At 41.0% G+C, this 22286-nt stretch overlaps 1 protein-coding gene across 1 annotated transcript in view; it reads right to left on the reverse strand.

Annotated features, from left to right (window-relative positions):
* The window catches only part of LOC113406354 (protein diaphanous homolog 3-like), a 310574-nt gene that overhangs the window by 73969 nt on the left and 214319 nt on the right, over positions 1-22286 (reverse strand). The window contains exons 15-16 of the mRNA XM_029910781.1: positions 16721-16960; positions 6629-6758 (exon numbers count right to left, since the gene is read on the reverse strand). Of these exons, the coding sequence (XP_029766641.1) occupies positions 6629-6758; positions 16721-16960 (370 nt within the window). The remainder of the gene's footprint in view (positions 1-6628; positions 6759-16720; positions 16961-22286) is intronic.

Consider the following 22286-nt stretch of genomic DNA (forward strand, 5'->3'; position numbering starts at 1 on the left):
ACAGGATACTGGGCTAGATGGACCTTTGTCTGGCTCAGTATAGCCTTTCTTATGTTCTTATCCATGATATGTAGTTAAAGTATATATACACAGCAAGCTGCCTTGGTGATAATAGTTGAGCTGCACAATTTTCCCTACAAAAGCAGTAAAACTTTGACTGACCTTCTGCAATTTTCCCCAAGAAGTGACTCAGTCCTACACTTCTCCCCCTGCCAGTTTCCTGCACCTCATTTCATATGTAGAAACTGCATCTGCATTTACCTCTCACATGGCAACAGCTCTTCCAAATCCCTACAATGCCCAGAGCTACTAAACATAATTTAAAATTCAGTCACACCCACTTTCCTCATGTTATTCACCTGAAAATTGATCAGTGTTCTAAAAGTTATACCTCACCATTTTCAATGGCCAATCTACCTTTACTATACTGTCAAGGAATGTTGGAGACAACAAGAACAAGGGTTCTTCAAATATGTCAGACAAAAAAAAAAAAAGATCAAGAATGGTGTGGGTGTGCTGCTCAATGGAGGTGGTGAGCTGGTAATGGAAGATGACAGGAAGGCAGAGCTGCTCTATGCCTACTTTGCTTCAGTCTTCTCACAAAAAAATAATGTGATCAGACGACTAGTTACAACAGACAATAAAGGGGAAGGGATGCAGATTGGGATAAGTAAAGAATCCCCGTCCGGGAGGAAATCCCAAAAAGCCGGACATGTCCGGGAAAATAGGGAGGGAGGGGCCAGCGGTGCTCAGCTGGGGGCCAGGGGCCGGCGGTGCTCGGCCAGGGGCAAGGGGCCGGGGCCGGCGGTGCTCGGCCGGCGGTGCAGGGCAGGGGGCTGGCGCCCCAAGGCCCGAGCCAAGCCGGGTGGGAGACGCCAGGGCCAGAGCCCCTTGGCCTGGGCCGGCCGGCCGCCAGAGGGAGCTGCTCGGCCAGGGGGGCCACGCCCTGCCCCCGCCCCAGCCCCAGCCCACCTGCTGCCTCCCTGTTTCAGGCTTCCCGCGAACATTTGATTCGAGGGAAGCAGGGGAGGGGGAGGAGCAGGGAGTGGAGCATTCAGGGGAGGGGGCAGAGTTGGGGCGGGGACTTTGGGGAAGGGGTGGAGTTGGGGCGGGGCCGGGGCCCCGTGGAGTGTCCTCCTTTTTTAAAATTAAAATATGGTAATCCTACTAATATCCAACCTAGATTCCCCCACTGCAACTTGAGACCATTGCTTCTTGTTCTGTCATCTGCCACCACGGAGAACAGCCTAGCTCCATCCTTTTTGGAACCCCCTTTCAGGTAGTTGAAGGCTGCTATCAAATCCCCCCTCACTCTTCTCTTCTGCAAACTAAACAAGCCCAGTTTCCTCAGCCTCTCCTCATAAGTCATGTGCCCCAGCCCCCTAATAATTTTCGTTGCCCTCTGCTGGACTCTCTCCAATTTGTCCACATCCTTTCTGTAGTGGGGGCCAAAACTGGACACAATACTCCAGATGTGGCCTCACCAGTGCTGAATAGAGGGGAATAATTACTTCCCTCAATCTGCTGGCAATGCTCCTACTAATGCAGCCCAATATGCCATTAGCCTTCTTGGTAACAAGAGCACACTGCTGACTCATATCCAGCTTCTCATCCACTGTAATCCCAAGGTCCTTTTCTGCAGAACTGCTGCTTAGCCAGTCGGTCCCCAGCCTGTAGCGGTGCATGGCAATGCCTGGTGCTTGGATTTACAGGAGAAAGGGAGTGAGACAGGGAAAAGGGGATATTACTTACCTTGTAATCCTCCTTTTCTGAAGTCATTCTGGCAAGAGTCTAATAATTCCTTAAGAAATAAGGCCAATGTTATATAACTTCTTAAGTTGATTTTCTTGCTACACCTCTTCTACAACCTAAGTGGATATGTTGCACAAACTTACATTGATTTACTACTATGGAAAAAATATACTAGTGCAGATAAAGAAGATGGGAGTATTTATCGGTGCTAAGGGAATGGAGTAGCAACCAACCCACAAGGAATTGACCTTCTGTCCAGTGTGAAACTAATCATCTGGGAGAACAGTTGGAGCAGCAGAACAGAGTAATGAAAAAGGGAGAAGATTGCTAAGTCACTTGTAGGGATAGCAGGAGGCATTAGCCATTAGAAGAAGATTTGGGGTAACTGTTGAATATACACGTTAAAAAATTGCTCATTTTTTGGTTTGCTGGTAGTTCTGAAATATTGAATAAATTAATTTCAGGTCAAATTAAACATTTAGTTCTACTCAAAACTAAATGTTTTGTTGAGCTGGAGCATTTCTTTTAACTTAAAAAAAAATAAAATTGAAAGAAAGGTGAAATGAAAATATTTTGAATTAAAAAAATGAAATGTTTCATTTTGAAAATGTCAAAACAAATTGCTTAGACTTTTTGGATTTTTTTCCCCTCTACACAAACAATTTGGTGAAACAGACATGAACTCATAAAAGTTTCTGGTGTTGACAAATCTGAATTTTTTGCCAAAAATTGTTTCAGCCAAAAAAATTCACCCTGCTCTACTCATTATCTCACTGTAATTTAATGAGGAAGAGTACAGTGGTCTGCAAGGTCCATAGTTTAATAAACATGTCTACTATTTATTAAATGAAAATAAAATTTCATAAATCTTTAACCAACAAGATCTGCGTAGGTCAAAGTCAATTTATTAAAACTTGAGAAAAATAGTATGCATCTTTAAAAAGACATAACATAAGGAAATATTACAATGACATTGAGAGGTTCAATGATGACAAAAAATGATTTTATCTGCAATACTAACAGCAAAGTTGCAAGCCATTATCTTTCAGAAAAACAACAGGTCTAATGAAGTAGATCTACATATGAGTAAGCTGTAATGAATGTTCCCCCTACAGATCTAGGAGTACTTAACAACCAGGACCAGAGAGAGAGAGAAAGGTATTTTTAATTTATATATGGTAGCTGCTCATTGAGCAGACTTCTAGTATTTCAAAAGCAGAAATTTTTAAGCAACACATAATAGAAAAGGGAGCTAAATCCTCTCGAGTAAATTAACACTGCACATATCTTGCACTACCTACTCTCTGTATGCCATTAAAAAATATAAATCTAAAAATCTCCATTCAGTCTTTAATAAAGAAATGACTTGCTTTTTTGTTATAAAATGTCTAATTCACAGTGTAGGAAAAACATTATGATTTATACAGTGCTATGAAAACACACATGGATTTGATAACTAAAAGACAGAGTTACTGCTCCCAAAACTTCCCAATCTAGGTTAATAGCTTGATGAATGATACTTATAAACTCCACAATGATCTGGGATGTACTTATAAAACTAAAACCTGATATTACCTTGAAAAAATAAAAGAGAGAGAGAGAGAGAGAGAGAGAGAGAGAGAGAGAGAGAGAACAAACCTACTATTGTTCTTTTAAGACAGCCTTTCTCAAACCGTGGGTCGACTTCAAGTGGGTTGCGACCCTGTTTTAAGGAGGTTGCCAGGGCTGACTTAGATTTTTTGGGGCCCGGGGCTGAAGCCCAAGCCCCAACACTGGGGCCAAAGCCCGAGCCCCACCACCAGGGCCTGAAGCTGAAGTCCCAGGGCTCTAGCCCTGTGTGGCGGGGCTCAGGTTATAGGCCCCCTGCCTGGAGATGAAGCCCTTGGGCTTTGGCCCTCCTGCCAGGGGTGGTGGAGCTCGGTCTTTGAATATCTCCCCACCCCCACCTGGGGCGGCAGGGCTCAGGCTTTGGTCCCTCCACCTGGGGTCATGAAGTAATTTTTGTTGTCAGAAGGGGGTCACGGTGCCATGACATTTGAGAACCACTGCTTTAAGAGATGGCAATGGAATAAAACTGAGGGGGGGGGGGGGAGAGCACAACACTGATGCAGTGGGCAAAGCAACTAGCAAAGGAATTTGATTGGCTGGGAGAAATAGTCACCAACCATGTAAAATTACTAGGTAGTGATCTGGGTGCAACTGGAGTGGAAAAAATGAACTGGCCGCTGAGACACAGATTCAGATTGAAAATCTGGGTAACCAGCATATATAGTATAATCTCACTTTTATAATTTGTATTCCTGACACACAAAACTCAGTCTGTCACCATGTAATTAAGTACCATCTGAACAACACCATCAGATGACTTTCCCAGTCAAATTAATTGTAAATCAACACTCCTACACCATTCAGAGAGTGTTTAAAACAAACAAGCAAAACATCAGCCTTTGCAACACAATACAAGAAAGATGTGAAATAATTAAAAAAAACAGAAGGTTTTAACCAGCCTGAGGCCATAAGCACTAAAGATCATAATCAACAAGTTGAATTACACCTAGAAACAAACAGCTATCCATCACAAAGTATGGAGCATTAGCAAAACAGCCTAATAGAGATATGCTACACTGAAGAGGTGAGTCACACAGTGATGAATCAAGGAGGACTCCCATGCTGAAGACTTAATTGACAAAAGTTTGGCAAGCACCCATTGTATATGGCACAACCATCACCCAGTTTACAGCATCACTTCCTTCTTTTGTGGATTAATTTTAGCTAGGTCAGTCCTCATCCATCCCTACGCCCACCAGCATTGGAAAGAATAAGCAGAATCCAACATCTGGATTTGATTTTTAAAAATATAGAACTGCGTAGCATATTGGTGACAATGTAGTTCAAACTCACTTGCGAAAGCTTTCCAATCTAGTGCCTACTACTTAGGCTCCTAAAACCATATTTAGGCACTTAAATAAAAGTGCCCCAATTTTCAAAGGTGCTAAACAGTTGCAGTTCCCACTGACTTCATTAAGATGTGCAGGTGCTTAGCACTTCTGAAAAATCACATCATTTATATTTGGGGGCCCAAATAAAATTTTAGAACCTTAACTATAGACACACTTATTTGAAAACTTTGGACACTCTCTCCCAGAAGCTGTACATGTGCTCTGAACACTAAGAGATAGCAGAATAGCACCACTGGAATGTAACATGAGAGATCCTATGGAGATAAAAAGTACTGTAATTACTCAGGACAACCCATTAGTTCCTAAAAATGAATGTATGAACACCCGCCAATCCACCCTGGATTCCAAACTGGGAAAACTAGTTCCTCTGGACTGCAGCCAGCCTATTGTTCTAGAGTGAACCCATTTGAATGGCAGACCATTAAGGTTGAGGACTCTTGATGGCTTTCCCATTGTTAGCCTTTCTGGTAGGTGTAAGGATTTCTTGTCCCAGCCCAGGATGGAGGTTATGCTGCAAAAGTGAAGGGTACTGCACAGGCTGCAATCAAAATGGCATTCACAAAACAGAATGGAGTTTGCAGATTGATATAGATACATACAGGCATATAGTAATCCATTACACTCAGTCTGCTCCTTCTGCCCTTTTCTTTCAGTAATATTGTAATACAATAGTGTGGCTGTGGCTATTTAAACTCCTCTCATAACATAGAGGCAAATGCAGTCTATAAGCTTGACAAATATGGTCATTATCATACAAGATTAATTATTTATGTGGCAATAAATCAAGTCTGATAAAATATAATAAAATAACTATTCCAGGTAGTTGCACAATATACCACAAATATCACCACAATATACTCCACAGTTTTCCTATGATGAAAGCATGGATGCTTCCCTAAGAACATGCAACACCACTATTTATGCACAAAAGTAAAGCATGGATAAATTAATAATTCCTCCGGCTACTAGGGACTCAATACTAAAAGTAGCATCATTAATAAATGTATAAAGCATTTGTAAGACAAAACATATACAAATACATCCACATTCATAAGTAGTGGTAATGTATGCCAATTGAATCTGAAAATTAAAAATGAGTGAGAACAGAGATTGATATCTGTGTGAATGTAGTTTGTGAGTGACCACTATGTCACCAATAGTGGGGAAAAACAAACAAAAAACAAAACAAAAATAACCTGTGTGAATCTAGGGATTGTGGCAGGAAAGGTTACATGAGCCATGAGAGGTGTCACTGTGCAAGGCAATATAGTCCCCACTAAATTTATGTAAGCTAGAAAAATTATTAACTGCGACAGTTTGGGTAGCCAATCGCTATTTTACTCATAGTGCTTCCTGCAGGAGTCTAACTCTATGCCCAGTAAGTTTAAATTAGTCATGCTATGTCTTCATATATAGAAGGAACTCTTAATTGAGATATTATATGTAAAAGTCTTCTGCTGCTTAGATTGAGATGTATAAGATGCTATGCTGTACGATGAGGCAGTAAAGTGGAATTTATCTTCCCTGGCTTCCAGTACTACTATTGCATGAAGAATTTATAGAAAGGAAAGAAAAGAGGAAATTTCTAATTGCAGTTGATTCTTATGATAAAAAGATCAGAAGATTAAAGTAGTTTGAGGTCTGTTCATACAAAATAAAAAATAAAAATCTATTTTAGTACCATGCATATACAGTATAAGCTGGAAGCCGTTTTGGGGACTCTTAGAGCTCTTCTATTTTATTATTAGAGGTAGCAGGCATATCTCTGAAAGTTCAACCGATTGACCTACATAGTATATACATCAGATTATTAAGTGTGCTATTTCATGTTAGCGTTAAATTAAAATAAATGTAAATTGTTAGTTACAGACATTAAAGTGCCATCAAAATTAAAATTTTCATTTTATAATACAAACCTTTACTAGCTTTGTCTAAATGCTGCAAATCTTCAATAAAATTTGGGACATCAGGATACTTCTCCTCACATATTTCAACCAGAAAATGGAGCAAAGTTGTTTTCTGATCTGCTGACTTTGTGTCCTTTAACTAGAGAAGTAAAACAATATATATATATTGGAAACGAGAATGCTTTGAATTATTCTTACATTCAACATACTTTAACAACTGTAAATGTTATGAAGATAAGAGCCAAGCTGTTAAACCGATGGAGCTTTATGTAAGCAAACGTAACATGATTGGTTGGCTGTTTTTGTTGATTTATTTTGGTTGGTTAAAATTTAAAGTAGATTCTAAATACTGACCAGTTTCATCACACTTATCTACCAAATATTTGGGTTTTTTTTCAATGAAAAGTAAAGGAATATGCTAAATTATGAAATATGAAGCTCAAAAAACTTAAGCTGTATTTAAATGTCTTCAGAAACACAAAGGATGCAATATATTAAAGCACAAGAATGGTATGCAGTTACCAAGATTTTTGTATTTTTTTTTAAATGAAAAGAACGAGATTCCAATAACAAACTTATTCATTTCCAATCTTGAACAATTATATATATATATATATATATATACATATATATATATATATATATATAAATACTGCTCCACATTGGCTATTTACCTAAGAACATAAGAATGGCCCTACTGGGTCAGACCAAAGGTCCATCTAGCCCAGTATCCTGTCTTCCAACAGTGGCCAGTGACAGGTGGCCCAGAGGGAATGAATGGAACAGGTAATCATCAAGTGACCCATCCCCTGTTGCTCATTCCCAGCATTTGGCAAACAGAGGCTAGGGACACCATTCCTGCCCATCCTGGCTAATAGCCATTGATGGACCTATCCTCCATTAATTTATCTAGTTCTTTTTTGAACCCTGTTATGGTTTTGGCCTTCACAACACCCTCTGGCAAGGAATTCCACAGGTTGACTGTGCGTTGTGTAAAGAAATACTTCCTTTTATTTGTTTTAAACCTGCTGCCCATTAATTTCATTTGGTGACCCCTAGTTCTTGTGTTATGAGAAGTAGTAAACAACACTTCCTTATCTACTTTCTCTACACTAGTCATGATTTTATAGACCTCAATCTTATCTCACCTTAGCCGTCTCTTTTCCAAGCTGCAAAGTCCCAGTCTTATTAATCTCTCCTCATATGAAAGCCGTTCCATACCCCTAATAATTTTTGTTGCCCTTTTCTGAACCTTTTCCAATTCCAATATATCTTTTTTGAGATGGGGCGACCACATCTGTACACAGTATTCAAGATTTGGCGTACCATGGATTTATATAGAGGCAATATAATATTTTCTGTCTTATTATTTACCCCTTCCTTAATGATTCCCAGTATTCTGTTCGCTTTTTTGACTGCTGCTGCACATTGAGTGGATGTTTTCAGAGAACTATTCAAAATGACTCGAAGATCTCTCTCTTGAGTGGTAACAGCTAATTTAGACCCCATTATTTTATATGTATAGTTCGGATTATGTTTTCCAATGTGCATTACTTTGCATTTATCAACATTAAATTTCATCTGCCGTTTTGTTGCCCAGTCACCCAGTTTTGAGAGATCCTTTTGTAGCTCTTCGCAGTCTGCCTGCGTCTTAACTATCTTTACTAATTTTGTATCATCTGCAAATTTTGCCACCTCACTTTTTACCCCTTTTCCCAGATTATTTATTAATATGTTGAATAGGACTCGTCCCAGAACAGACCCCTGGGGAACACCACTATTTGCCTCTCTCCATTCTGAAAACTGACTATTTATACCTACGCTTTGTTTCCTATATTTTAACCAGTTACCAATCCCTCTTATCCCGTGGCAGCTTCCTTTGCGTAAGAGCCTTTGGTGAGGGACCTTGTCAAAAGCTTTCTGAAAATCTAAGTACGCTATATCCACTGGATCCCCTTGGTCCACATGCTTGTTGACCCCCTCAAAGAATTCTAGTAGATTGGTGAGGCATGATTTCCCTTTACTAAAACCATAGTCTTGTTTCAACATCAGAATCGCTTTTGGAATGAGTGGAAATACATATATCAGATTTGAAACTTAGGGTAACAGGAATGTGTGAGGGAAACCTGGACTGTGACTTCCTCTAGAACAAAACTGATGGCACTTTCTGTTCTGTTCTGCCTTCTAGCAAAATTGGTTATGCTGGCATCCCTTCATGACTGGAATATGAACCTAACAATGTTTTTTTTCAACCACCATTTGTGATCTCCCAGGAACCTTCTGTTGAAATGGTTTGAGAATTTCTGCAACCCTGTGAGATGAGAGGCCATAAGCAGGATTCCATTTCTGATGCAAAAATTCCAAAACTTGATTGCTTCCTGATACATTAGGTTGGATCTAGCCCATTCTTGCTTATTCTGGGTTGTCCGGCAGGACTTAGATCATCTGACTCCTGATGTGAGTTATGAAGCCTTGATATGCCCAGTATATGGCTTGAAGCTCTAGAATGTTTATCTTCAGAGATTATTTCTGTTTAGTCCATAATGCTTGAATCCGCAAAACTACTATATATACAAATCACACCCTGAGGCAGATACATCCGTAGTGGAAGTTTTTGACAGACGAGGATGAGAGAATAATGCTCCCTAATGAGGACAGACCCTTGGAAAGTATGCGAATCAGCAAGTCCAGAGGAGTTTTGATTGGATGATACACATACTTCAACCATATATCTCTGGTGAAGTCCAGCATGCTAAGTCACATACATATAGAATGCCATGTGTCCCAACCACACACAAGATCTCATGTTGCCCTTGGGTGGGATTGCAGACTATTGCATAGGAAAAATATAGACTGAAGCAGGTAAGCAGTTGCAGCCTTCAAATTGAGGATCACCCCAGTGAACTTGATTCTTTGAACAGGGGACAGAATCATAGAACCATAAAATATCAGGGTTGGAAGGGACCTCAGGAGGTCATTTAGTCCAACCCCCTGCTCAAAGCAGGACCAATTCCCAACTCCCAACTAAATCATCCAAATCAATTTGTCTTGTTTATTATCAGGTCTTGTTGAGCAAATCGTGAGTGGAGATCTGCTGGATGCTATATTCTACTTGCTGACTGGAATGGCTGAGGATCAACTAGTCATGTAAACAGGGGAATACCTGCATGCTGATTCTTCTGAGGTGAGCCACCACTTCTGTCAGGTACTTTGTAAATACTCTTCAGGCAGATGATTGACCAAAGGAGGGAAAAGTATATTGGTAGCAGAGGTCTACTACCGTGAAACCGTGATATTCTGTGAATGGGATGGATCACTACAAGAAAGTAGGCATCCTGTAAATCGAGAGCAGCATACCAGTCATTGGGATCTAAGGGAGGACTAGAAGCCACAGAAACTATGCAAAATTTTATTATCTTGATGAAGGTTTTTAGCTTCCACGGGTCTAGAATTAGCCTCAGACCCCCTTTTCTCTTGGATATGGAGCAAGTATTTGGAGTAAAAATGTCCTCCCCAATTTTGGGAACATCCTCTATAACTCTGAGACACAGAAGAGTTTGCACCTCTTGCATGCATGCAGACTTTGTGAGATGGGTCCCTGAAAAGGGACAGGGGAAAGGTGCATGGGGATAGGGCATAGATTGAAACTGTATCTTAAAACACAGACCCACACTGCTTAGGACTCAGTAGTATGTTTATGGTCTTCTAGCACTGAAGAAATGAGACAATCTGTCCCCAAGAGTGGGGGGTAGGTCAGAGAGAGGGGCAAGGAAGATCGAGCACAACTGGTCTGCCGCTCTTGGGGAAGCAGACATATAGGCTGCTTAGCCTGAGGTGGGTGCTGCTGAAATGTGAGGTACAAAGCAGAAGCAGCAGAAGGAGGGGTCTCTTCCTATGTGGCTTGTGCTGTCTCTTAGAGGCATGAGGCTACCTTAGTTGATAGTACGACGGTCTCTGCTGCTGTTATAGACTGCTAGATTTCCTCCTTGGGTTCAGCATATAAAACATGAGTGAGTAAAGTATAACCTGAAAGTCATTAAGGGAATGCAAGACCTCATCATTTTTATCTGGAAAGAGATCAGATCCCTCAACTGGCAAATCCTTGATTATTTGATGCACTTCTGAAGGAATTCCAGAAGTCTGGAGCCACAATGGCCTCCAAAAGTGGCTGCTGCTGCCATCTCTTTGAGTCCACGACATCAAAGTAGCTTGGAGGGACATCCTCACTACAAGATGACCTCCTGAGAACCACGGCTTTGAATTGTTCTTGAGTATCATCAAGGAGCTTATCAGCAAATTTAGATGTGGAATCACAAATGATGTATTCATACCGTGAATACATTTTCCTACCATACAAATCCAACTTGTTAGGCACCTTTTCCTTTGGTGAAGCCTTGAAGCAACCCTGCCATCATTCTTAATTAGCTGCAGTAATGATCAGAGAGCCCGATATTGGGTGGGAAAAGAATTGTTCGTATCCGTGGGAGGGAACTTGGTAACATTGCTCAGTTGTTTTAGCAGTTGGTGTCAGAAGTCTTAGTCTGCCAAAATATCTTGGCTGTTTCTAACAATGCTTCATTAATAGGCAGAGCAACTCTGGCAGGCACTGGAGTTTGGAGAATATGTCTACAAGTTTGTGAGGAAATCTTCTGCAATAGCGCTGGCTGAACTCTTAGTTAGGATGCTACTATCCTCATCTGCTCTTGATGGGCCTGAAGTAATCAGGAATGGAGGAAAATGACTCAGGCATAAGAGTTACATTTGGCATTGAAGATATATTGTGGGGCAGTAAAGTCTCCTCTTATTGTCGGGTATTCTTCAGTGGGCCAAATTCAATAGCAGGCTCAGCCAAAAGGATGAGTATAGGTACCTGCTCAGTCTGAGAGATTGTTAAAGGTGTTTCCTTAGCTGGCAGCGGAGCTGGTGATCTAGTTCTGGCATGACTGGGAGAAAAAGACCAAGTTGAGTGTGGGATGCCGCAGGATGCCCAAGTGGCTCAATGTGGGTATCCATGTGGCCTTGGAAGCCAATGAGAAGAGCCCCATGGTGATCTGTTTCTCTAGACCTATTTTTTTTTTAAATGAGTGTCTAGATCAAGAGAGGGAATCTCTCTCCGATGAAGGAGGGGGTGAAAATCTAAATCTCCTTGATCTCGAGGGATTCATGTCTCTGCTAGTTTCCGATTCCAAGCATGAACTGGTGCTGAGCACCTCAGGCCTTGAATAACAAAGAAAGGTCCCATCAAGTAGGCAGAATATGGAAATTGTTTTATGTTATATGAACATCCATATTTGGGAGGGGGGGAGGCAATATGGCTCTAGGGTTTTGTGTATGGCTGCTTATCCTACATGAGCTCATGTGTATGCTGGTGGCTTCAGTAAGGCTGCAGATCTCCACAGAGTCATATTCCTTAAAGAAACAGTACTTTTAAATTATGCTCTCATGTACAACAGTGACAATCTTTGTAACTACTCTTTAACCTGACAAACTGATTGACTCTTCATTATATACTGCATCAGTAGCTGTGTTGATTTTTCTTTTGGCTCAGCCTTGTGCTAGTTATTAATTTGTCATAGTCTCTGACAGTATGGATCACTGATCCACCCAAGTCTACATTTTCTCAGTATCAAGGATTCTGACAAGGGTAGTTGGGATCAAGGGTCAGAGAGCAGGGGCACACCTGAAGCTGAAAGTAGCAGAGGTGTCCTGAGGCTGAGAGTAGCGGAAGAATTTGTAATCAAGTTCCAGGCCGGGTCGATACCAAGAATCAGAGTCTAAGTCAGGTTTCAGGGTCGAGGTCAGGAGGAAAGGTCCAAATCAAGCCAAGGTCAAATCCAGGAGTTCAAGAATAGGAATGGTTGTGGAAGCTACAGGAGATTGGCACTGTTGCCTGGACACTTCATGGTTTATATAGGTCAGGGAGCCAATCACGAGCCAGGACGCTGCTGCTTGTTGCACTCCTTGAGGCAGGACTTCTGTGGTCTGTGTCTGCAGCAGGTTGTGGGTAGTGGAGTGTGATCTGGTTAGAGTCGTCACTGGGTGGCAGCAAGGAAGGGTTTGTTGCCTGGCTGCTCTGCAGGCCTGGGTTTGAGACCTGCTTGGCCTTATACCCAGGCACACTTTCCAAGCACTGTCCATTATCAGTATGACCCTACTGTTTGGTTGTTGGGAACAAGCCAACAAATTACCAGTGTCAGGTGCTGAGTAAGGTGTGAGGCCACAGACCTGTAGAATACTTATAAAACTTTTGAACCTCAGTTGATATTTATCCTCAGAGAGCCCCAATAAATTCAAAATAGCAGCCAGGACCTTGTAATCTGAAGCAGCATACTCATCCAGACCTTAATACACAACTTGTTCTCTTTAATCAGAAAAAAGGGAAAGAGAATTCAGATAGCCCAGGATTCATTCTCCCACTGGAAAGCAGTAACTAAATCATTTTAAAAATGATCAGGGTGAGCCTTTAAGTCATTTCCTGGCCCCAGATTTATCAGGAAAGGGCTGGGAGTTGCTGGCAGCATAGTTTGCGCTGCTACATTCGTGAGTCTCTGCAGCAGATGCTCCTGAATGTCTAGTTCTCCTGCTTCTTCATAAATTGCAGAAAGCCTACTGTGGTGTAACCTGAGCTCTCTGCTATTCCAATGGGTATTTTCCAAACCAATTCCCTTTCACCAGAACATAAGAACTTAAGAATTGCCATACTGGGTTACACCAATGGTCCATCTAGCCCAGTATCTTCCGACAGCGGCCAATGCAAGATGCTTCAAAAGGAATGAAAAGAACAGGGCAATCATCAAGTGATCTACTCCCGTCATCCAGTGCCAGTATTTGGCAGTCAGAGGCCTAGGGATAACCAGAGCATAGGGCTGCATCTCTGACCATCTTGGCTAATAGGCATTGATGAACCTATTATTCGTGACTTTATCCAATTCTTTTTTTAACTTAGTTAGTTTTGGCCTTCACAAAATCCTCTTGCAGAGTTCTACAGGTTGACTGTGCACTGCGTTAACAAGTATATTCTTTTGTTTTAAACCTCCTGCCTATTAATTTCATTGGGTAACCCAGGGTTCTTGTGTTATGTGAAGGGGTAAATAAGCGCTAAAACCTTTGCAGTCTCAATTTTCAAAATGTAATAAAGCATTAATCTCATACTCCAGCAATTTGTCAGATTTTGGTTGCTAAAATCATCCTAGAACTGAAGCTTTTATATATCATATATACTCTCCATATATAGTAGAATTACAACAGCCGAATAGAGCTATGATTGTGGAAACATGACTGTTTAAGATAGCAGAAGCAGCAACTTAGGTTTTAAACAATTTACCAAATTTAGCACAGATATATGACAGGTTTTCCAAAACCAAAACTGAATATCAGAATAATTTTTTGTATGAAAAGTTTATTTTACTTAATGTAGATGAATGATTTAATATTAAAAAACTTGAGACATGTCTGGTTTAGAAAACTTTATATAAAACCAATATAAATGTTTTTAGGGCCATACATTTTTTGTTTTGTTTTGTTTTTCTTCTCCAGTTTGGGTTTTTTAGTCAGATTAAAGAAAAATAAAAACTGTCTGTGCACGTTATCAATTAAACTGTCCCAACTAGGAGGAAAAGTTTAAAGACACTAAGATTTATGGGATTTTGATGTATAGAATACTTCATCCAGAGGCCCCCAAACACATGCTGACTTTTGAAGGATATGGCAGTTAGTATGGTTTAGGAATATGATGTGTCAACCAAGCAGGCACTGTCTTTTTGCCTCTAGTTTTGGTCACCAGTGAGGATGACAGGGAAAGGTAGTCTCAGACTGCATTTCACAAAAAATATCTGTCATCATGTGGATTCTCTATTGTGTTTAACACCCAAATCCTTAAGATCTTGGAATAATCAGAAAAGGCAGACCTGACTATGATATAGTTGGCAAGGAGGAGTGCATGGCTATTTTTGACAGGCGACTCCAGGTTTCTCTCATTGGCTTCCTTAAATGCTACTAAGAAACAGAGTTCTTTTCAAACTCTAGGGTGACTGCAGGTTCTGTCCTGCGCACTGTACCACGATATTCCAAATAATCCTTAGGGATTCTGTATTTGGGATATATAATACCTCAGGAATAAGGAGCTTCCCATCAACTATAAGCTTTTTAATGTTGTTTATAATATATTAGGATCCATGGGAAAGCACTTGTATCTCATTTCCTGGGTAGAACATTCTCCTAACAGACTTTTTCTCCACTACCGAGTCTCCTGCTTGTCTGGACATTTAGGCCTCTGGAGATCTCAATCATAAAGTCCAGATTCTCTTCAGCAAAGCTCCATCAGTCTCAAGATCTTCCACCTTCTTCTGGGCTCTAGAATCATCTGAGCAGTTTACTCTTCAGTGAAACAAACAGGTAGATGAAAGAGTTCACGTGAGACCAGTGGGTTATAATGAAAGTCCTTACATGAACTAAGCTACAGGGAAATTGGTAATTAAGCTATAATGTGGATGGAGTTGCACTGTAATTTTGGGATAGTTTAAACGAGGGTTCATTTCAGGCTGCAGAATAATTCCTGGGAAATCAGCACTCATCAAACATCAACTAGTTCACCCCACAACAGAATGGTGAACTTTGGAAATCACTAGTAAGTTATATTCATATAAAATGTGAAAAACACTGCCAGGATTAGACACAAAGAGCTATTAGGAACTATTAAACATCAGTAATGCAAAAAGGAACAAAAGATCAGAGGAGGAACAGTAATTAAATGAAATGGATGTGAATGTCTTAGGCCTTGCATACAATGGAAAATTACACTGTGCTAACCAACACAATGTTAAACATCACTTAAGTCTTAGTGTAGAGGTACCATGTTTGACATTGCTGACACACGGGGGTTAACAATGACTAGATGTCACTATGCTAACATGCTTATCTACACTCCACATTTAACAACTTGTCAATTAGTACGTAGTTTAAAACAATAAAAAATAATATTCCGATGTAGACAAGGCCTTAAGAGAGATTAGCAATGGGTGATTTAAAAAGTGTGCAAGAGAAGAGAACATGGAAGAAACAATGGAAGCAAAGAAAGACAAGCGAGAGAGAGAGAGAGAGAGAGGGGCCCAAATGTATCTTCCTAGTAACAGAGCCTACTATCAAAGAAGGACTGCCTTTAAGAGGGCTGATTCAGCATCACAAGTAGCAGGAATAATACTGAAAAGCCAAGTTATCTCATCTAAGGGAAGAAAACAACATATTTTTGAGATGTATCATGTTAAATAACAGAGTGAAGCTTAGAAAGGTAAGGAAAATATAACAAACCATTTTTTTTATCATAAAAAATAGTTTTCTTTCTCCATGAAGGATATAAAGTGTTTTGCAGCCTCTTTCTTAGACTTTGCAGTGACATCACAGAGGGATTATGAACAGAATAAATTACCCTGGGAGTAATCAGGTTTAGAAAGCAAGTAATTGTGATAGAAACTAATCTGTACTATAAACCCTTTGGGGGTAGGGCACATATTTGTCCTTTAAAGTACCTTGCAGGGTTGTTGTTTTTGGGGGGCATGGGTGGGTGGGTGGGTGGGTATTGTATAAATAAATAATAATGGACAAGTGACGAAACTGCCTAAATAACCCAAAGAACAACTTCCATAAAGGAGAAGTTTCATATTGAAAACATATGTAAAAATAAATGTTTCATAATTATAATAAGTAAAATACCTCAGAATACAATAAACTTCAAAAATATTCACACTTCGGACAAGATGATAATGTTAATATAATGACAGTAATATGGCCCATACAATATGTAATTTTATTCAGTCTGTTTCACTCCATGACAAAAATAGAAACAAACTTCTTAAAGTGCAAATCAATCTCAACAGATGTAGTTTTATCTTATATCTGATGTAAAATAGTTTAGTTATGTTTAACTCAGACTACCAAGTACTCCTAGAAACGGTCTATATGAACTGAAAGGTATAAAAGAACAAAAGTTTAAAAATCTAATTATTGGGGAGGGAGGATTCAAACAAAGGATTTAAGTAGTGTCATAATGACAAGAAAAAGTGAATGCATTATAAGAGCTCAGCATGCATAATATTTTAAACTCACTTTACATAGAGAGCTGAGGTTAAATCCAAAGGTCTGTGCATTCCGAGAACCTGCATTCATGTAGTTTCCTATTAGCAACACTAGTTCCAGCAACTTGCTAAAGCTTTTGCTCTTCTTTATCTCTTCACAGGCAGCACTGACAGCCATGATGTCAGGTTTGATGTTGTTCACCTGTTCCTCAAACTGAAGCTTAAAGAGAATAGCACTGAGCCGTGTCTGTAGTCTCTTCACATTGCTCATCTGATTGAAAAGAAAATAGAAGATTTCCTTTAAAATTCATGCTATACTTTCATACTGAACAAATGCATATAATCTGGGATGATTTATTGGTGTGACAGGCTTGAAAAAGCAACGTATCTCCTATACCTAATAGCAAAACGGATGGATGAATGAAAGAGGGACTGCAATTGAAATCCCGGCTTGTGGTTGCTAATAAAACCTGTTTTTCCCCCATCATAACAACCAGTATGTATAAGCAATAAAAGTTACAGTTTTGTCCTATATCAAATTTGTCAATTTGTACATTAAATCCTGTAAAACTAATCCAAATTTATGATCCAGTGGGAAGTTTGGGGGTTTACCCAGACCAGTAAGGGGTTTGGTCACCACCTAGCTTGGGTGGCCCTGGGAGCCTTGTGACCGTGCAGCTGGGTTCAGAGCTCTGACCCCTACATCCTGCCAGCAAGCCCTCAAGCTTCATCCAGCTTTACTCAAGCTGGTTACTCATTCCAGTCTGGTCCTTCCAGTCTGACCTTATAACCATTCCAGCCCCAAACTTGTCCTATTGCAGGGACTAGTCTAGGGTGGCCACTCAAGTTCCCAAAATACCAGACATTCTTACACTTCTGGGAACAGAGTGGGCGTGCCCCCACCTGCATGACCTCGTACATGCTGAGAGTAAGAGGTCATTCTGCAAAGGGGACGCCGTTTTGAAGAGTACTCTGCCCCCCCTCCACTGGCCTTACCACACATGCAGATCACGCCAGTGGGAGCAGAGCAGCAGACTGTTCAAAATGGCATCTGCTGTCTGATACTGGACAAAACCATGTCCCAGTACTAGATGGGGGACAAATCAAAACAAAAAAAGGACTGTCCAATATAAAACAAGACAAGTGGCTTTCAGAGACCAGTGCCTCTCACTGAACCCTTATAGAGAAAGTGTTAAGTTTGCTGCCTCTACAAAGACAGTAAACACTCCAACCTGTTAGCTTTCTAGACACACACACACTTTACTGAACTTATACTGATGCTTTACAATGGTGATTTATAACGAAAGTAAATCAAGTTTATTAACAAAAGAACATGGATGAAGTGATACCAAGGGTACGTCTATACTTACCTCCGGGTCCGGCGGTAAGCAATCGATCTTCTGGGATCGATTTATCGCGTCTTGTCTAGACGTGATAAATCGATCCCGGAAGTGCTCGCCGTCGACGCCGGTACTCCTGCTCTGCGAGAGGAGTACACGGAGTCGACGGGGGAGCCTGCCTGCCGCGTGTGGACCCGCGGTAAGTTCGAACTAAGATAGTTCGACTTCAGCTACGTGAATAATGTAGCTGAAGTTGCGTATCTTAGTTCGAAGTGAGGGGTTAGTGTGGACCAGCCCCAAGTAAAAGGGATATAGGAATGGTTACAACAACAACAAAATATGCATCTAAAAGACTAAAACTTAATCTACCAAGATGCAGACTTTGTTCTCTCATTCACCGTCTCCTTTTCAACTTTTACTGGCCAGGATCCATCACAGCAATCAAATTGCTTGGTTCCTTTGTCTCCTAAGGTGAAAGGTAAAAGATGGAGTGTCTCTGTTCCTTATATCCCCAAAGGGTTGGTTCTTGTCTTACAAGTCATGAAGGCCTCCTGGGGATTCAGTCTCCTGGGTGTCTCTGGGGGTGCAGGAGCCGTGATAATTTTCTGTGTCTCAAGTTCAGGATCAGGATAAACCCTAGCTGTCTTATCTTGAAGGCTTTGTTTACTGCTAATCTGTAAGCTGGGGGGAACCCACATTCCACTGTCCAAGACAGACCTGTTTACCACCTGTACCTAGGCTAGGCTGATTGGTTTTAAACATATTGTAGTAACATCACAAAGAGGGAACTGATAACTTCACATATAACATTAACACATGCATTTTATAATGATATTAACAACCAGTGTGTCATTAGTTTTAACATGATACCTCACAGAATATCTTTTGAAAAAATACCATGACAACAAAATATTGGGTGTAGAGAATTGATTTGGTCTGATGGGCACACACAGTAGTTGCAAAGAAATAAAAAGCAGCTCACATATATGTGTATAGCTCAAGATACAATAAAAAAGCAGCATTCATTTTTCAGGTCAAATATTTAAATGTTTGTTTCTGTCAATGCTTAACGTAACTTGTAAAAAACGCAAGTAATTTGGAAAACATCTTAAACATGGAACACAAATATAGAATTGGCTTACATAATTCAGTATATGTACAAACACCACAGTGATGGGTGCAATATAATTAGACAAAGAGTATTCTCCTTAGAAAACACTAACAGCTGTATAGTATACACAACACTTTGCTTTCTTCATGCTGTACAGGATGAGGGATTTTAAAGTTATGTTGCAATTTTCCAGCCTGGTCAAACCCCATTGAGGTCAGTGAGATACCTCCAAGGAGGTATTTCCGTTATGTCTCATATCCTGATTTATCTATTCTCCCTTCCTTTCTGCTCCAATTTTCTGGCCCTGTTATTCACAACCACCACCACCGAACAAAGCTGCCTTACAGACAGTCAGCTGGCAAAGTCTCTTAGGCAAAGCACGTCCAACAGAGAACAATTCCTGACTCACATGGTGCCTGAAGGTCTGTTTGCTTCGTCCTTGTCCAGTCCGAACTCTGACAAAGGTCATCACAGATGTCCAGGAATAAATCATCGAAATGTCAAGTTCCAGAAATATTTCAGTAGGGACTATGAAGGCTCTGGGCTAGATGCTTCACCCTCCAACTCCCTTTGGTAGAATAGTTATGGCTCCCAGGAGGCGGCTCATCCCCCAAGATAAGTTGTGTTTAGGTCTCAGGTTGGAAGCAGTCCCATGGGCCACTCTCCACCCTATATGGGATCATCTTTAAACCCTTCTTTTCTCTGAACCCACACATCTGGGTCATATCCAAATTCTGTTGCTTCTTCCTGTTTAATATTTCTAGAATCCAATATTTCCTCTCTGATATTCAAGGTAAAATTCTAGTCGAGCCCCTCAATATCTCAAGTTTTGATTACTTGTAACCTCATCCGGTAAGGGCTTCGTGACATCTACGCTGCCCCCCTTCTAGCCAGACAAAACCTAGCCACTAAGGGCTTGGCTACACTTGCAAGTTAGTGTGCATTAAAGCAGCCCTAGGCACCTTAGCTCACACCTCGTCCACACTGGCAAAGCACGTAGAGCGCTCTGACTCTGCAGCTAGAGCGATCCTGGTACTCCACCACGGCAAGAGAAATAACGTTTGCTGCACCTTGGCTATAATGCCTGGGCGTCAGTGTGGACGAGGTGTTGCATTACTGTGCTCTGATCAGCCTCCAGAAACGTTCCATAATCCCCTTAAGTCAAGTGGCCACTCTTGTCATTGTTTTGAATCACTGTAGGAATGCGGATATGCCCTTTGAAAGCTCAGCTTCTGACAGCGGCCTGCTTATCTGCTCCGAGACAAAGGAACCATTAGTGTGGAATGCTGTGTGTGGGTGAGAGAGAGAGAGAGAGGCGAGGGGGAGGTCTGCTGCTGTCTGAACTTACAAGACAGCGTGCTGAGGTGCTCTCAGCCCCCCAAAAACCCACTCTCTCCCCCCACACACACATACGCACAACACACTCCTTGTCACACTCCACACACACACACACACACACACTTGAAAAGAACGTCGCAGCCATTTGCATGCTGGGATAGCTGCCCATAATACACCGCTCCCAATGCCGCTGCAAGTGCTGCAAATGTGGCCACGCCAGTGCGCTTGAAGCTGTCAGTGTGGACAGACTGCAGCGGTTTCCCTACTGCGCTCTACGAAGGCTGGTTTAACTCAAAGTGCTCTACATCTGCAAGTGTAGCCATGCCCTAAGATATCCACTTTGCCTGATCTGACAACATAAACCCTGCCTTCCTCTCATCCACTGCATCAAGTAAAAGCTTTCTGTCCATGCTTCTGCATAACTCTGCCCCCTCCCTACTTATGATGTTCCCCCAAACTCCTCTCCACTCCACTTATGATAACTAATTGCCCCACTGGTTTGCTCCTCCCAATGCAATTTTCATGCTTTCTTCCACACCAGCTCCTATGCTTGGAACAGCCTCCTTCAGCTCGTGTTCATGACAATGACTAGCTTCTCTATATTCAAATTTTTCTACTCTCCAAATTTTACTGCCCCTGTTGCTGGTAGTTAAAGTCATTATCTATGCTGGCCTGGAGTACAAGATGCTTCAAACTAACACTGACAACTGCACAAAATAATTTTAAGATTTTGTTTCAAACTTATACAAACTACTGAAACTCTCAGCTGAGCATTGGCTCAATATCCAGTCACAACATTACACACACACACACAAAAAATTAGGGGAGATGCTCCACTGATAAGATTCTGATCCTTAAATAGGAATCCCCATATTTTTTATTGGTTTGAGCTCTAATAAATGGTTATTTTAGTGTTCTTTTAGATTTTGAATAAATTATTCTTCTGTTGACAATCTGAACGGGATACAAAATTTCTGTTCATTTCAATTAAACTTTTCAACTGAATTGTGATTCAAACCAGATGTGTTAGAAGTACAATGCAAGTTTAAATGGAGCTTTTCTATCAAACCTAGAGTAAGCCTAGATAAATCTGAAATTTTCCAGTGATTTCAAAATAAACTGTCTTCCTTTTAGCTCAAAGATTTAATACAAAAATTCCATTTAAATTAGCCACATATTTTTATATTATTCATCTTGACTCAGGAAGCAATAGAATGGAGTACTATCAAATCACCAGAACTAAGAAACCAATATGTCAGCTCCATTCATTTTAAATGATGTTACAACTCCAGATGCAGTAGAACCCAGGCATGTAAAATTACTTAATGAACCTCAGATTCTCAGAAAACTTAAATTATTTTATGAAAATATCTAAAGGCAATTGTCTAGACAAGTGGTTGTCACATTTATTTGATCGGATCCCTCTTCTTTGTGTCTGTTACGGCCCCCTTCCCACACACAACTACATATACCACCACGAAGCTCTGAAGGCAGTGCTGCACCGCAGTAGCATAGAAATAAAGGTGGCAATGTGAAAAGTGATATTTGTCAATAACACTTTTCACAGCAGACTTAGCGCCCGATTGCCACCCTTACTTCTGCGCTGCTGCTGCCACCCGGGGCTGAAAGCCAGAGCCCTGCCGCCTCCAGGTGAGGGATGGGGGGGGGGGCGGAGGAGGAAGGAGAGCCTGAGCCCGGGCTGCCTCCTGGTGCAGGAAGGGGGGAAGAAGGAGAACCCAAGCCCAGGCTGCCCCCCAGTAAGTCACCCCTTAATCTTTGCTAAATTTAACAAATTCAGCTCTTTGGGT

Source organism: Terrapene carolina, unplaced genomic scaffold (genome assembly GCF_002925995.2).
Source record: "Terrapene carolina triunguis isolate 2854851 unplaced genomic scaffold, T_m_triunguis-2.0 Scaffold17, whole genome shotgun sequence".
Classification (NCBI taxonomy): Eukaryota; Metazoa; Chordata; order Testudines; family Emydidae; genus Terrapene; species Terrapene triunguis.